Below are 17,472 nucleotides of genomic sequence, written 5' to 3'. Positions count from 1 at the left end.
AAATGCTGCTGTTCATGTCATTGAACATGGAAAGACCTATTTTTTTCACAGGAGACTATGTCAGGTAACGTCTTTATTTTTTTCAAATGTCATGATCTAAAGATCATATTGTTTAAAAATGACTAAATGTAATGATTTTCTTCCAGAAAACAAGTTTATCAGATAACTCTCACTTCAGACATTTACAGAGAACTAACATTCCTTTTTTTCTTAGTTAAGATGAGAAAAGAAGTGTAATGGAGCGTGGATTTCCAAGGAAAGTTCATATGGGTTGGCCTGGAATTGTTGGGAAAGTGGATGCAGCTTTTGAACTCAATGGTAATGGACTGTATCATTTTCTACCAGTGTTCTCTGTAAAACATTTTCCCTGGAATTACATGCATGTCTTTTTCTCAACAGGACATGTTCATCTCTTCTGCAGATCAAAGGCATTTATCTTCAGCCATCAGAAAAGACGTCTGCTACACATTATGAACACAAATGCTTGGTTTGCCTGCTAATAGCTGAAACATTAGAAGATATTACGTTCACAAGCACAGGAAGGAATTGTGTGATTGACTATTGTGCCTCATATTAAATGTTAAATAAGCTTAGTACAGTATCAAGAGATATTTGAATCTTTCACGTGGTTACAGAATCATCAGTGAATGCTGGAGAGGATCTGCAAGGAGGAATGGCAGAGGATCCCCAAATCCAGGTGTGAAAAACTTGTTGCATCTTTCCCAAAAAGACTCATGGCTGTATTAGATCAAAAGGGTGCTTCTACTAAATACTGAGCAAAGGGTCTGAATACTTTGGACCATGTGATATTTCAGTTTATCTTTTTTAATAAATCTGCAAAAATGTCAACAATTCTGTGTTTTTCTGTCAATATGGGGTGCTGTGTGTACATTGAGGAAAAAAAAATAACTTAAATGATTTTAGCAAATGGCTGCAATTTAATAAAGAGTGAAAAATGTAAGGGGGTCTGAATACTTTCCGTACCCACTGTATATATGTGTGTGTGTGTGTGTGTGTGTATGTATGTACAGGTTTTTTTCTTCTTCTTGTAATTAGGAGCGCTTGTCCTCCTAATTTTAGGAGCACCTTCTGATAAATAATACATTCTGACCAAAAATTAGCCTTCCTAATACGAGCTGGCATAAACTAAATCCGCCAGCAGGTGGCAGCAAGTCACTGATTTTATCACTGAATCATTCATTCAATCAAACGGCTGATTCATTCAGGAATGAAGAAAGTGACTGTCTTTATGAATGGGAATAAATATGAATAAATGAACTGTCATTTAATTCATGAATTAAACACCAGTGTTTGCTTTTAGAGAAAAAAAAATAACTTAAATGATTTTAGCAAATGGCTGCAATTTAACAAAGAGTGAAAAATGTAAGGGGGTCTGAATACTTTCCGTACCCACTGTATATATGTGTGTGTGTGTGTGTGTGTGTGTGTATGTATGTACAGGTTTTTTTCTTCTTCTTGTAATTAGGAGCGCTTGTCCTCCTAATTTTAGGAGCACCTTCTGATAAATAATACATTCTGACCAAAAATTAGCCTTCCTAATACGAGCTGGCATAAACTAAATCCACCAGCAGGTGGCAGCAAGTCACTGATTTTATCACTGAATCATTCATTCAATCAAACGGCTGATTCATTCAGGAATGAAGAAAGTGACTGTCTTTATGAATGGGAATAAATATGAATAAATGAACTGTCATTTAATTCATGAATTAAACACCAGTGTTTGCTTTTAGAGAACCGTAGCGGCTCAGATGTTACTTTATTTGGAATTATTTTAGTTGATGAAATAGAGCAAAATCAGGCAGTACTTGTTTATTGAACTGTTGTACTAAATCAATATCACATTTGCAAACTCCCTTAATAATTACGAGCGCATCTGAAAATATAGCGGAGGACACAGACTGAGCTGCTGCGGAGAAGGTGCATAATAGTTGGACAATAAATGTGACATGTAGAATTTTAAACCTACAAGTAAGTCTATTTTTATGATAGCACTGAATTTAGAGTGACTGTAATGGGGTAATCAAAATAGCCTAACACAACTCTGTGCTTTTGTTCTCATTTATTTTCATTTTTAGTTTAGTGAATTTAACTTCTGCTTTAAAAGCCTTATTTTTGTTTTTAGATTGCAATGTTACAATGTTAGAATTTAACCCTTTTTTGCACATAATATAAAGCCTTACATGGTTGCATTCACTTTATTTGTTTTCACAGCCTTTAATATGTATTGTTTTGTTGGACAACATTGGGCGTTAAGTGAAATATCAATACATTTTAAATACAGATTTTTTTTTAGATATATACCGTATATCGTCAATCAGCCAAAAAATACTGAGATATTAATTTTTGCCCATATCGCCCAGCCCTAATTACAACAGCTTTTAAACCTACAAGTAAGTCTATTTTTATGATAGCACTGAATTTAGAGTGACTGTAATGGGGTAATCAAAATAGCCTAACACAACTCTGTGCTTTTGTTCTCATTTATTTTCATTTTTAGTTTAGTGAATTTAACTTCTGCTTTAAAAGCCTTATTTTTGTTTTTAGATTGCAATGTTACAATGTTAGAATTTAACCCTTTTTTGCACATAATATAAAGCCTTACATGGTTGCATTCACTTTATTTGTTTTCACAGCCTTTAATATGTATTGTTTTGTTGGACAACATTGGGCGGTAAGTGAAATATCTATACATTTTAAATACAGATTTTTTTTTTAGATATATACCGTATATCGTCAATCAGCCAAAAAATACTGAGATATTAATTTTTGCCCATATCGCCCAGCCCTAATTACAACAGCGGAGACACATCATATACACACGGCAACAAGTACTGCTTACTAACAAGGTGACAGCGCCAACTACTGGCCTGGCATACGTAATACAGTGTTTTTGGCCGTTTTCGTGGATATGTGTAAACAAGAATCGTTTTGAAAACGTTGTCGTGTATACGTGAAACTTTTAAAAAACGTAAGGGAAAAACTTTTCAGTTTTTGACTACATCGTTGTCGTGTAAACGTAACCTCAAAAGCATGTGCAAATGATACATTCTGTCATCGCGTTGTAAGCACGGAACCTGCGGGAACGAGTAGAATTATCCTTAATACGCGCAATCCTGCGCCGAAATTCAAGTTCTGCTTTGTGTTCTCTGCTAATAACCCGACTGTGAATGATGCGACAACTATGTTGTCAGTGAGAAGCTGCAGCTGTTGCGGGGATAATTTTTGGTGTGCCGGCAGGACAACAACAACAATGAATGTGCTACATGTTTCTTTTCCCCTCATTTTTTCCAATTGACCGTTCCAAAATCTGTCGTAGCGACAGAAAACTTTAATCCCTGTATGTATATGATGGATAAATATATATACTGTATATATATATATATATATATATATATATATATCAAAATTTCACGTTTTCCACTAGGTTTCCCACACTATATTATAAAATTGCCTTAACTAAATACTGAGCAAAGGGTCTGAATACTTAGGACCATGTGATATTTCAGTTTTTCTTTTTTAATAAATCTGCAAAAATGTCAACAATTCTGTGTTTTTCTGTCAATATGGGGTGCTGTGTGTACATTAATGAGGAAAAAAAATTAACTTAAATGATTTTAGCAAATGGCTGCAATATAACAAAGAGTGAAAATTTTAAGGGGGTCTGAATACTTTCCGTACCCACTGTATATATCAAAATTTCACGTTTTCCACTAGGTTTCCCACACTATATTATAAAATTGCCTTAAAATGTAGGATGTTATGTTGCTTAAGATTTGGCATAAATTATTTTAAAAGCATCTTAAAAACAATTTTGCTACTATTGCTACACACTTGATAGGGGGCTTATGTAGACTCCTCACTAGGTTAAGATGCGGTCAATCTTGACTGTTTTTTACAAATAACCAATAAAATATCAGCTCACCTTTGATTTCTTTTTACTGCTCGAGGAGCTGGAAAGCTGTAGCTCTTTCCTTGCAGGAGGGCTCGATTCAATTTGCTTTCGCTTCTTTCCTTTAGGGATGACAGATTTCCCAGCACTGGCCTCCTCTTGACGCAAGCTGTCTTTCAGAGGACCTCCTGTCCTGGCGGCGCGTGACAGGATCATGAGAGTGTGGGCGGCCATGTTGATACTGTTCTCACTCCCCGCCTCGCTGGCAGGACTGCAGGAGGGGATGTCGGGTGTGGCTGGAGGGGGGAGATGCCTCGGCGTGCATTCACCCTCCCTCCTGAGCCTTTGTCGGGACGGGGTTTTTAATCCATCGGTCAGCTCCTCCTGTGCACGTCCTGGTCCAGGTGTTCTCGGGAGTGGGAGATCTGGACATCCAGCCACCTGTCTCTTCGGCGGAGTGGCTGCGGGAGACTGGCCTTGTATGTCCTGCAGCATCTCAACGGCCTGTTTAGTTAGAGGGCTTGTCTTGCATATGGTTTTACTGGAACTGCTCGATACTGGTGCTGTAGATTTTGCCATAGAAGGTGTGAGATCCTCAGTGGGATGTGCGGGACTCTGACGCTGACAGCTCTCCAGCTCATTTTCTTTATTTGCAGTGACGCCTGGAGAGTTCTGTAAGGAAGTTTTTTCTGAGGATCTTTCTGATGGTTTTAACTGCTTCTTTTCACGAGATTCTTCTTGTGTGTTGTCCTTTGTGTTGCCTGCTGGTTTCTGCTTTGGCCCAGGAGCAGAAGATTTTGAAATCACTCCGCCATTTTCCTTCTGTGATCCTTGACATTTTTTTGGTGATTCTGATCTAATGAGAGCCTCTGGCTCAATGGCAGCTTTGTTGGAAGACTTGGCATTTGATAAAACAATTAGATTTGGTCCCTTTTCAGTCACTTTGCTTTTTGGGGCTTCTTTTTGTTGATGAAATATGGTGACTTTTTCAGAGTTCTTTATACCCGCTTTGGGATTTACTTCTGGCAGCCTAACGGTTTCTATTCTTCTTTTGCGGATGTCAGTAACTAAAGGCTGTTTCGGTTCAGTCTGTGTGATTTCTTTCTGAACCTGCTGAGCTGGGGAGGAAGTAACAGCAGAGGATGTGAGTGTGCTTGTCTGTAAAGAATTCTGGCCAGCTGCAGTGGTTTCAGGTGGGACATCAAAGCAAAGTGTCCGCCGATGGCTGGGGCTTGTTGCGCTCACACTCTTTTGCTGCTCAGAGGTCTGGGGAAGCACTTGACCAGACCCAGATGTGCCGGTTTTACCTGAAAATCAGCAAACAAGTCATTACATTGATGCATAATCCACAAACATGCATTACAAAAATTTTCACTTTCAGATAAAACAAGTTGCTAAAGAACACTTTTCAAATTATGCTAGTGAATTTTTTTTTTCTATTTTAGGAATCGAATTAAAACTTTAATCTCTGGAAAAACATGAATCGTCATTTTAGCGTAATACGAAACTACAAAAAAAAACTGAAGTAAATTTATTAAAACACACACACACACATATATATACATATACATATATACAGCAGAGAAGCGCTCTCGCTCCGCACAGCGGAGTGTGCATCTTTTGTTAACTTTGTGGTTTATTGTTTTGAGTCGTTTGGACACACGGCCCCTGACCCAGATGTGCCGGTTTTACCTGAAAATCAGCAAACAAGTCATTACATTGATGCATAATCCACAAACATGCATTACAAAAATTTTCACTTTCAGATAAAACAAGTTGCTAAAGAACACTTTTCAAATTATGCTAGTGATTTTTTTTTTTCTATTTTAGGAATCGAATTAAAACTTTAATCTCTGGAAAAACATGAATCGTCATTTTAGCGTAATACGAAACTACAAAAAAAAACTGAAGTAAATTTATTAAAACACACACACACATATATATACATATACATATATACAGCAGAGAAGCGCTCTCGCTCCGCACAGCGGAGTGTGCATCTTTTGTTAACTTTGTGGTTTATTGTTTTGAGTCGTTTGGACACACGGCCCCTCTCACAATATATATACGCAATCATGCTGCACGTATCAGAAGTTAGCGCTCATTATGTTGTGTAGACTGCATAATCAAATCTTGAGCAACATAACAACATAAGTTAGCGGTACACATTAGCGCTCACACTACATGTGTACCGCGCCCGAGCCCAACTGAACCGTGCTCTGGCCCACCTCTTCTAACCGCGCCAGGAACGAGCGCAGCACGGAGCGATCACACTAGTCAAACGAACCGGACATAAGATGAGATTTACAAGAAATATTTTAACTGCTACTATGTAAAAGGAATACTGCTGTAAAAAAGCACCTTATTTGTTTAAAGTGTTTGCAAACCAAATGTTATTGCACTTTTGTTCATATAGCAGTACTTTTAAACGAAAAAAAGTGCGCAATCCACTACTTTTGAATTCATTATTGAATTTTGTGCATAATGCAATTAATCGTGATTAATCTCAGAAAATCATGATTAATCACAATTTAAAAAATATAATCGTTTCCCAGCACTAATATATATATATATATATATATATATATATATACACATATACACACACACACACACATATATATAGTAGTTATACACATTATATGTAGTGTATGTGTGTGTGTGTATATATGACACACTTGGTCAGAATTGTTGGAACCCTTGGTAAATACGATCAAAAAAGGGGATCTATTTATTTATGAAAATAAATCTGCATTGTTAATCCTTTTGATCTTTTTTTTTTTTTTTTTAAATCAAAAAAATTTAACTTTTCATTGGAGAATAAGAATTTAAAATGGGGGGAAATATCATTATGAAATAAATGTTTTTCTCTAGTACACATTAGACAATTAACGGTACCCTTTTATTCAATACTTTTTGAAACCTCCATTTGCCAAAATAGTATAGGACAGTCGTGGTCAGAATTATTGGCACCCTTGGTAAATATGATCAAAGAAGGCTGTGAAAATTAATCTGCATTGTTAATCCTTTTGATCTTTTATTTTAAAAATTCACAAAAATCTAACCTTTCATTGGATAATAAGAATTTAAAATGGGGGGAAATATCATTATGAAATAAATGTTTTTCTCTAGTACACATTAGACAATTAACGGTACCCTTTTATTCAATACTTTTTGAAACCTCCATTTGCCAAAATAGTATAGGTATATACTAAAATAGTATTTTCTCCAATAATGCCTGATGAGGTTAGAGAACACCTGACAAGAGATCAGAGGCCACTCTTTCATCCAGAATCTCTCCAGACCCTTCAGATTCCCAGCTCCATGATGGTGCTTCTCCTCTTCAGTTCACACCCCTCATTTTCTATAGGGTTCAGGTCAGGGAACTGGAATGGCCATAGCAGAAGCTTGGTTTTGTGCCCAGTGACCCATTTTTGTGTTGTTTTTGAGGTTTGTGTTTGGATTATTGTACGGTTGGAAGATCCAAACATGGTCCATTATAAGATTTCTAACAGAGTCAGTCACATATCTGATTTTTTTATCAGTTGGTATTTGATAGAATCAATGATGCCATGTGTCTAAACAAGATGTCCAGGACCTCCAGCAGAAATATAGGCCCACAACATCAAAAATACAGCAGTATATTTCATTGTACACATGGGGTACTTTTTATCCCTGTGTTCACCAAACCCATCTTGAGGGCTTGCTGCTAAAAAGCTACTTTTTTTGTTACATCTGACCATAAAAGCCAGTCCCGTTTGAAGTTCCAGTCGTGTCTGACAACTGAATATACTGGGGATTTTTGGTGAAAGCGTTTTCTTTTCTTGAAGCCCTCCCAAACGACATGTGGTTATGTAGGTGCTGTTTGATCATTTTTAAGGTTTTCTGACCCCGAAACTCGACCTTTATCTGAAACTCTCCAGCTGTGATCCTTGGAGAGTCTTTAGCCACTCAAACTCTCCTCCTCACCGTGCATTAGGACCTATTTATAGCACCTTCCTATTTATATTCCTGTGAAACAGAAAGCCATGGCTGGATAATTTCATGTTCATAATCACCCTGGTGTTCTCAAAATTATGAATATGAATGGGAATATATTTCAGATATATTTTACTCATAAGAATTTCTAGGGGTACCAGTAATTGTGTCCAACGTGTATTTGAGAAAAAAAAAATAGATCAAAAGGATTAACAATGCAGATTTATTTTCACAGCCTTCTTTGATCATATTTACCAAGGGTACCAACAATTCTGACCACGTGTGTATAAACACATTAAGTATATAAATTATTTATAATTATATAAATGTAAACTTATCTATTTTTATATCAATATTTTATATAATAAAAATATAATTAAAAAAAACATCTGTAAATGAAAAATGTCTTACCCATTTCAGTGTTTTCCTTGGGTGCCAATTTATGTTGAGAAATAACTTTTGCAGGCTGCCTTACAGTGGCTGAACATGGCAAAGTCAACATCTGTACAAAAAAAAAAAAACTTAATTATAAATAGAATAAAACTATTAAAAAAATATATTATTCTGTCACAAAACATGTACACTTCAAAGTTACTAACCTGATTGGGAAGGACTGCAAGTTTTCCAGTATTTTGCCCCATAACAGATACTGGAAGCATCACATTTTGTAGCATGGGCTGAACTGGAGAAGATATAATGATTGTGGAGCCTAAAACAAATTCAATTGGAATTTCAAACAATATGCACACTTAATCCCGAGGAAGACTAAATAAAGTCTGCAAATGAGTACCTCAACATAAACACAGAAACATACCTAATAACCTAAATAAAATGATAACGTGTCTTATATAATCAAACTAACTCTTCACTCACCAGGCGAATAGGTCTGAGAGACATTTGCTCCCATGGACACCACAGTCCTCTGGCGAGGTGGAGTCGTTACCACATGCGGCATTAAAGACACGGTCCCTTGAGGCACATTACTTGGAAGCAGCACAACATTTGACCGCTGCTTGGCAGCAGCCGGATCGGTTACGACAAAATAGCTGCTTGAAGGCCTAAAGGTGGGGTTAGCTTGCAACAACTGAATGAAACCGGTTTCCTGACTTGCGGGACGTCCCAACGCAGGCTGTCCGCTACTCTGCACGCTCCTCGTAGGTGTTCCGAATGATCCAACCCCCTCTGCCCCCTGTAAGCAGCTCACAGCCTGAGCCGTTTCCTCTTGTGTTATGACCGCAGAGGTTGCGGGCAAAGTCTTGGCAGGCGATTTGGCAGGAGAGGACAGGAAGATGGTGGGGATGTGGTCACTGGTGATGCTGGAAACTGCCTGGTTCAGTGCTGCATCAGTTGAGACCTCGTCCTGCTCGTCACTGATGGTGATTTTTAGAGAAACAATCTTATTGGGATCAGGCTCACTGGCCGGGGCGTCAGAAATGCATGGCGTAGTTGCGATAGATGAAGCACTTGATGTAGGGAGATTGCTTTTGACAGTACTGGACTGAGTTTGAGTGCTGGAAGGAGTTAAAGGCATCTTGTTTGTAGAGGGTGGAGAAGCCGTTTTGGCGGATGTGTCTGTGTCAGGTTGAGGCAAGCAAAGTGAGGGCACAGCGTCACTTTGAACGGATAAAGAGGTTCCCATATCCTCATTCTGTCCGATTGTCATTCCTGCTACTCTCCCAGGATCATTCACAGATGCGTTATTTGAGGTTTCAGTAGTGGATGTGGTTTGCGATGTCTTACTTGAAACAGGAACTTGACTGCTTTTATTGTCGTTTGATGTTTCGTTGGCGTTTGAGCTCTCCAGAGTAACTAGCTGGATATTTACACTCTCAGAGGCTTCATTTTCTGGTTCATCTATCTCCATGCCAACTCCTTCCTCTGTCAAAGAAGAGCTTGATACGGTTTGGTCAGGTGGTCGCGAATCTGCTTTATCATTCAACCTTGAAGTTGAAGTGCCACCTTTGGCTTGTTTATTACCAGATAAAACTCTAGTCCTGGCTAGTCCTCTTTTGGAGTTTGTGGATCCTCGTCCAGTTTGTTTGGTTACGATACGTGGCTGCGAAGTTGTGGAAGCAGATGCATTACGAAGGCTGGATGATTTCTTTTTGATTTTTGACTCCGACTGGGTGCTTCGGTTTTGTGCCCTACTTTCTCCTCCTGATGTGGAATCCTCCTGTCCAGTGCCTTAAAATCATAAATAAAATCATACAACAGTATATTGTCTCTGCACTGAAAAGTTAGGGGTCAGTGAGATTTTTTTTTTTTTTTTTTTTTTAAAGAAAGTAATACTTGTATTCAACAAGGATGAAATAAATTGATCAGGAACATCAGTGAAGACATTTATAATGTTGCAAAAGTTTTCTATTTCAAATAAACACTGTTATTTTGGACTTTCTATTTCATCAAAGAATTTTGAAACAAATGTATCAGTATCAGTCTACCAAAAACAACTGTTATAAACAATGTTTTTAACATTGATGATAAATGTTTCCCAAGCATCAAATAAGCATATTAGAATCATTTGTGAGGGATCTTGTGACACCAAAGACTGAAGAAATGGCTGTAGAAAATTTGCCATAACAGGAATAAATTATTTAGAAAAATGTTGAAATAGAAAAAAATTGCTATTTTAAATTGTAATATTATTTCATAATATTACTGTTGTAGTGTATTTTTGATCAAAAACACAGCTATGGTGAGCAGAGGAGACTTCTTTCAAAAACTTCTTAAAATATAAAAAAATAATATTTAAAATAAACAAATTCACCAACCCCAAACTTTTGAACCATTGTTCATATGGGTGTGTGATATATCATCTGTGATAATATCATAATTGTTGTTTTAACAATGTACGATTTGACATTATCGTGTATTTTGCAAAAACCAAACAAAACACACGCAAACATACATTACGTGAAGAAGTCTAGACTAGTGCGTGTGCGAATTTAGAGTGCGTTCTTTCACTGCATGATTCAGTCTATTAAAATGTTTAGAATGATCACAAATTCAAGACATGGGGGAGAAAATTTATATATTTATACCACTTCAAATAGTTAATCAATTTCACATGAAGTGCGCCATTTTTTCTCCAAAAATTACCATGATTACAAATGTGACATTAATTTTGCACAACAGTTCAATAAACAAGAAGTTAATTAAGAGACTTACGTTATAGACACTATATTTCCTATTTTTGTACTATTTCGACAAAAAAACAAATTCCAAACACAACCACAGCACTGTTTTGTGTCTCTGAGCAACATGACGGTGTTTCGTTTCATTCGTGATTCGGTTCAATCGCAATGACTCACTTATTTACAGTGACTTGCTGCCACCTACTGGCAGTCTAATTTCACATTTAAAGTATCTATTCAAAGTTTTATTGTTAATATATCAAAACAATATTTATGCATTTGTAAATTGCAGGTTAAATGCATTCATGTCCTGCATTAAACAGTGTGTAAATACATCTAAATGCCACTTCAGATTCCAAAGATTCACCTCTGTATTGCAAAGATGAATTTTGTTCATACTGTTTTTTATTTGCTTGGTAACCACCCAAATGTCTTATTATTCTAATTCACTGATTAAAAGCCGTTTCACACTGAGCGCGATGCGAAAAAGCGAGGCGAATCGCAGACGAACATTGCTTTCACACCAAGCGCGAAACGATTGATCGCCTTCTGCTAATTCACGCCTGCACGCTAGTTGGTGCCGACCAGCAATGCATTTTTCCTCAGATATGTATCTCGTAGCCTATATGGATTTAACATCGTCCGCTGCTCAATATACAGCATTAAATTAAGATAAATAGCCTAAAGTTTGGTTCTATGCCAGGAACACAAACTATCTATAATGCTTACAAGAAAACATCTTAAAATACAAGCAGAAGTAGATGGTTTTCGAAACAGCGGCACCATTCTTTGCCTTTTTGCGCAACAGCAGCTGCTCCACGAACGTGATCTAAGCTCAAATCGACACACAGGATGAAAAAAAAAATTAGCTTCTTTTGTGCTGTGAATGATCGCACCTGGTGTCAATAGCTCCATAGGGATCTATTGTTTCGATTTAAAAGTGTCATCGCACCGAACTTTAGCACCGAATTTTCTCATTCAGTGTGAAAAGCCCTTAAATGTAAGAATTTGACTCAAAAGATAATGGACACTTTTAAAAATTGGCTTTATAAAGGTAAAAATGCCCATGTAAAAATACATTTCAACTTATTGGAAAATATCAATTTCTATCAGTGTGAACTAACCACACAGAATATGCAGAACATCAAAACCTTTAGGAGTCAGCTGTCTACGGCAGTCCTTAAGGTATGAGCACAATAACACACTCAGCAAAATATCGTCTAATTATCGTTATCGATAAAACCCCAGACATAGAGATATTATTTTTTGTCAATATCGCACACCCCTAATTGTTCATATAATTAAATGTACACAAAGTAAAGCCAACCCATCTTACCGGTTTCAGAAGCGCTGTCTACATGCCCGGTCTCATCACTCTCTTGTGCGCTGGTACTAGTACTGAAGCTCCCATCAGCCTGTTCACTGCCTTCAGCCGTTTTACTATTCCCTTCAAACAATATGAAAGGTGATCAGTGAGACCATACAAATAAAAAAATCAGTTTGGCTTTTATAACAGAATTTGATTTGCTCAAACCTACCATAGTCGAAGAGGTCAAAGAGTGCCTGAAATGCTGGGTCTGACTCTGTCTGCGCCAATATGTCTTGGATGGCATCATCGGTCATATGAATTTCCCCCTAAAACAATTTTACAGGTTAAGGCTTGATTTGGTTGTCAACATATACAAAACAAACAATAAAAGATGTGCATTCACACACCTGGAGGCCCAGGATTTCATCAATCGACTGCTCTTGTTCCACAGTACTGCAGGCAGCTTTTGATGTCTGAGGACTATTATCACTGTTAAAGTGATATTACAACATGTGTTTAGTAAGATCACAATGTTTTGTTGTTTTATGTTTAGTTTTATGTGTAGTAAGATTTCAATGTTTTTGTGTGTGTGTTTAACTGTGCGCTCACACCGCCGCCGTCGAGAGCGTCAAAAATCGCTCTGGCCACCCTGCCAACAACGCTGTAGAAAGATTTGTGGACGCTCTGACGTAGATCGAATGCTTATCTTGTATTTAAAGGGGTCGCAAACACGCGTATTGATCTTGTGCAGACTGACCACAAGGAGGGTAAACGTTAAGTTAACCTCATTAAATATTGTTGTTGACGAAGTATTAAGATCCTTTACCTCATAACGTACAGTGGGTACAGAAAGTATTCAGACCCCCTTAAATTTTTCACTCTGTTAAATTGCAGCCATTTGCTAAAATCATTTAAGTTAATTTTTTTTCCTCATTAATGTACACACAGCACCCCATATTGACAGAAAAACACAGAATTGTTGACATTTTTGCAGATTTATTAAAAAAGAAAAACAGACCCAGATAGAACTTTTTGGCCTTAATTCTAAGTGGTATGTGTGGAGAAAACCAGGCACTGCTCATCACCTGTCCAATACAGTCCCAACAGTGAAGCATGGTGGTGGCAGCATCATGCTGTGGGGGTGTTTTTCAGCTGCAGGGACAGGACGACTGGTTGCAATCGAGGGAAAGATGAATGCGGCCAAGTACAGGGTTATCCTGGACGAAAACTTTCTCCAGAGTGCTCAGGACCTCAGACTGGGCCGAAGGTTTATCTTCCAACAAGACAATGACCCTAAGTACACAGCTAAAATAACGAAGGAGTGGCTTCACAACAACTCTGTGACTGTTCTTGAATGGCCCAGCCAGAGCCCTGACTTAAACCCAATTGAGCATCTCTGGAGAGACCTAAAAATGGCTGTCCACCAACGTTTACTATCCAACCTGACAGAACTGGAGAGGCTCTGCAAGGAGGAATGGCAGAGGATCGCCAAATCCAGGTGTGAAAAACTTGTTGCCTCTTTCCCAAAAAGACTCATGGCTGTATTCGATCAAAAGGGTGCTTCTACTAAATACTGAGCAAAGGGTCTGAATACTTAGGACCATGTGATATTTCAGTTTTTCTTTTTTAATAAATCTGCAAAAATGTCAACAATTCTGTGTTTTTCTGTCAATATGGGGTGCTGTGTGTACATTAATGAGGAAAAAAAATTAACTTAAATGATTTTAGCAAATGGCTGCAATATAACAAAGAGGGAAAAATTTAAGGGGGTCTGAATACTTTCCGTACCCACTGTATAAAGCACTAGTACCACACTGCAAAAATACTCTGATAAAAGTAAAAGTCCTGCATTGAAAATGTTACTTTAAGTATAATCAGGTAAATTGATTTAAAGGTTTAAAAGTGAACTGGGACTATTATACTATTATTTATTATGTCATTAGATTATTATTACTATAACGTTAATGCACATCAGCAACTCACCAGGAACACCAACAATCTCAGACACCTTGGTCCACGCATCATTTTTTTTTTTTATGTCCCTGTATGCAAACAGGGACACGTCATAGATTATTGGGAAACCCGCCACAGCAATAATCAACCTCTCCTCCATTTTGCTTGGGAACTAATGTGGTCGGAAGCAAAGTTTACAGGACTGCGTTCTCTGGAATCCTCTCAAGCGGTGGACTTCTACGTTTCCGAATGGTTGCCCTCCAGATGCCGCCGAACCGCGTCATAGCTCATTACCATAAAGTTGACCTGATTTCAACTCTCCTTGATGCCCTCAACGTCCAAGTCGCGCCGTGCCACTGCTCGACGCCGGTTCACATTGAAAATGAATGACTTACGGCCACTTTGACGCTCTCGACGGCGGCGGTGTGAACGCACGGTTAGTTGTTTCTTGCCTATTATTTAGCATTTACCTTGCCAAGATTTTGTTGATGTTTTCAGCAAGTTTTTCTTGCAAGGATCTATCATTGAGAATTTTTTCTCTGGCATTTTCTATAACTATTTGCTGTTAAAAAAAGAAACATATGATCTTCAATTATGCAGAAGTAAACAGAAAAAAAAGAAGAGAAATTAATCAGCCTGACTCACAGATAAGTTCTCCGTCACAGTTTCTTCACTTTGAGATTCCATAATGAGAGTGCTGGACACTACGGTGGCTCTGCTGGTCCCACTGGCACCCAACTGACCACCTCCTCTCCGCCTCGGCGAGTCACTGCAGCACAAAACACAGATTGATCTGGAAAATATAGAAAAAGTGAAACTGCAACATACTTCTGGCGTCAACATCACTCTCATCTTACCATTTCCTGCGGGCCGGAGACAAAGGTCCTGGATTCAGTCTATTATCAGGAACCAGTATCTGCAAAGGTGACTCCCCTATGAAGATGTAAGATAACAAAATGGAAAGAGGGTACTTTCAAATCATACAAAACTGTGATTCAAACATGTTTTTCAGGACTCACCTGGCTGACTAAGGTAGAGAGTGAAAGGTCTGGTATACTGGGAAGTGTAAGACACTGGGGTGGAATGTCCCAGCATGCCTTGAGGGGTGGACACAGTCCTGGGGACACACTGAACCACTGGAGTCACAGGTGGGTGCCCAATGACGGGAGACTGTGATGCCAACAAGGGTCTTTGTTGACGCCTCATATTTTGAATGCTATTCATAGTGCGCACTTAGTGACAGAAAAAAAATAATAAATTACGATACTGTTCAAACTTTTTGGGGTCTGTAAGATTTTTTTAAAAGAAATGAATAGTTTTATTCAGCAAGGGTGCATTAAATTGATCAAATGTGACAGTAAAGTCAGTTATAATGATACACAAACATTTCTATTTCAAATCAATCCTGTACTTTTGAACTTTCTATTCATCAAAGAATAAAACAATTTAATGTATATTGAAAATATTGATCAAATAAACAATATTAACATAAAAACATAAAAAATTTAAATAAATAAAATTTTAAACGGTAGTTTGTGTTAATTGTGCACGTATTTTTACATTCCATGCCATATCTATATTATAACTGTGTTATATATCTATTATATTTGCCTAATTTCAATAATTCCAAGTCATCAAGAACACAATTTCTCTCAAACAATGAGTAAAACTCACGTCGTTTATTCAGCTGCACTGCAGGAGAATTCTGCAGAGACCTGTGGACAATACAGAAAGATTTGAATAAATACGGTGCATAAAATAATTAAAATGTAACAATGTAAACAAATATTCATTCACTTGATTTGGTTGAGTGTGAAGTCAAGCTTTTTCCATAATGATGTCATCACAGCTGGGATTTGATTTTCTTGACTTGTTTCTGCAGAAGAAATGACCAACATGTTAAAATGGAAACAGATTCACTGTGTATCTCAAAACATTTAATTTACTTTTAAGGGTAACTCACCTTTAGCTTTAACAGCAACATATTCATTTAAAATCGTAATCAGGTTTTTCCCAAAAAGAGACTGGAAAAGAAGAAGAATCAGCAATAACAATATCGTTATCTATTAAACATGTCTTCTTAACACACGCCAGTAATGTATTGATGTTTACCACCGAGTTATCAATCATGAACTTGACACATACAAACACACAGGCAGGGATGACCCCGTCCTCTGAGCTGTGCTCGGCATATTCCTTCAGGTTTGGACTCTCATAGATGAAGGCTCGGCTTGTGGCAGTGAGACCTTCTTGCTGCAGGTAGCCTAAAAGTTGAAAGTAAATGACGTAATTTCATATTTAATTTTTTTTAATATGAGAATAGAAGATAAAACAGCCATTACTGTTATCGATCATCTCAGCATTTTGACACATCTCAGCCTCGCACTGACTGAGCTCAGAACGACACAATTTTCTGACACATGTGTCTCAGTTTCGTAATGGTCTAAATATTTACCACTACCCAGCAGTTTTGGAGACAAATTACATAATTACATATGCTGTAATTCGGAACAAAGTATTAGCTCGCTAGCTTCTCCTAGAGAGAGACACAACAAGAGTGAACTTAACTTAACTTACCCAGCACAAGTCTGGCGACGTCAGACGGGAGCAACATACTTCGATGTTATCCTGTCTCCCCAAATCGTCTGCATTTGAAGCATGTGTATTAAAGTTTAATTTAGTCCATAATGTGATAATACAGCTAAAATATCGCAGGTTGCTTAACCCTCTCATCCATCTCGACTACAAAAAGGCGCGGAAATTCGCCTCCTCTGACCCGGATATTGTTTCTGTAATATTCGAGAGGAAATAAAGGGAAATGTAGTTTTGTTTTCTTTTGTTTTCTTTTGTTTTCTTTTGTTTTCTTTTGTTTTCTTTTGTTTTCTTTTCATTTCTTTTCTTTTCCTTATTGAGCTTAGAGTTCCCAGATCTCTTGAATGTTTTAAGCACGATAAGTTTATATTACGTTGATATCTATAAGCACTATACGTTATTTATTTATTTACATTTGATTATAGAGCTACAGCGAGAGAGAGCATATATATATACATGTATGTATATAGCTAAAATATTTTTAAAAATTAAAATATATATATATATAACGTGTGTGGGGGGATAGATAGATAGATAGATAGATAGATAGATAGATAGATAGATAGATAGATACTCTGAATTAAAGAAGATAGAAC

At 37.4% G+C, this 17,472-nt stretch overlaps 1 protein-coding gene across 1 annotated transcript in view; it reads right to left on the bottom strand.

Moving 5' to 3' along the window:
* Positions 1-17,081, bottom strand: part of npat (nuclear protein, ataxia-telangiectasia locus) — a 19,147-nt gene extending 2,066 nt beyond the window's left edge. Inside the window, exons 1-16 of the mRNA XM_016272677.1 lie at positions 16,862-17,081; positions 16,430-16,548; positions 16,248-16,308; positions 16,082-16,160; positions 15,959-15,999; positions 15,304-15,516; positions 15,142-15,217; positions 14,930-15,053; positions 14,755-14,846; positions 12,739-12,820; positions 12,561-12,657; positions 12,359-12,469; positions 8,762-10,072; positions 8,488-8,597; positions 8,300-8,390; positions 3,944-5,217 (exon numbers count right to left, since the gene is read on the bottom strand). Of these exons, the coding sequence (XP_016128163.1) occupies positions 3,944-5,217; positions 8,300-8,390; positions 8,488-8,597; positions 8,762-10,072; positions 12,359-12,469; positions 12,561-12,657; positions 12,739-12,820; positions 14,755-14,846; positions 14,930-15,053; positions 15,142-15,217; positions 15,304-15,516; positions 15,959-15,999; positions 16,082-16,160; positions 16,248-16,308; positions 16,430-16,548; positions 16,862-16,898 (3,918 nt within the window). The 5' untranslated portion in view covers positions 16,899-17,081. The remainder of the gene's footprint in view (positions 1-3,943; positions 5,218-8,299; positions 8,391-8,487; positions 8,598-8,761; positions 10,073-12,358; positions 12,470-12,560; positions 12,658-12,738; positions 12,821-14,754; positions 14,847-14,929; positions 15,054-15,141; positions 15,218-15,303; positions 15,517-15,958; positions 16,000-16,081; positions 16,161-16,247; positions 16,309-16,429; positions 16,549-16,861) is intronic.
* Positions 17,082-17,472: the final 391 nt, after the last annotated feature.

This window comes from Sinocyclocheilus grahami, unplaced genomic scaffold (assembly GCF_001515645.1).
Source record: "Sinocyclocheilus grahami isolate Dianchi unplaced genomic scaffold, SAMN03320097.WGS_v1.1 scaffold72.1, whole genome shotgun sequence".
NCBI lineage: Eukaryota > Metazoa > Chordata > Actinopteri > Cypriniformes > Cyprinidae > Sinocyclocheilus > Sinocyclocheilus grahami.
This window is presented reverse-complemented; position numbering and strand designations above follow the sequence as displayed.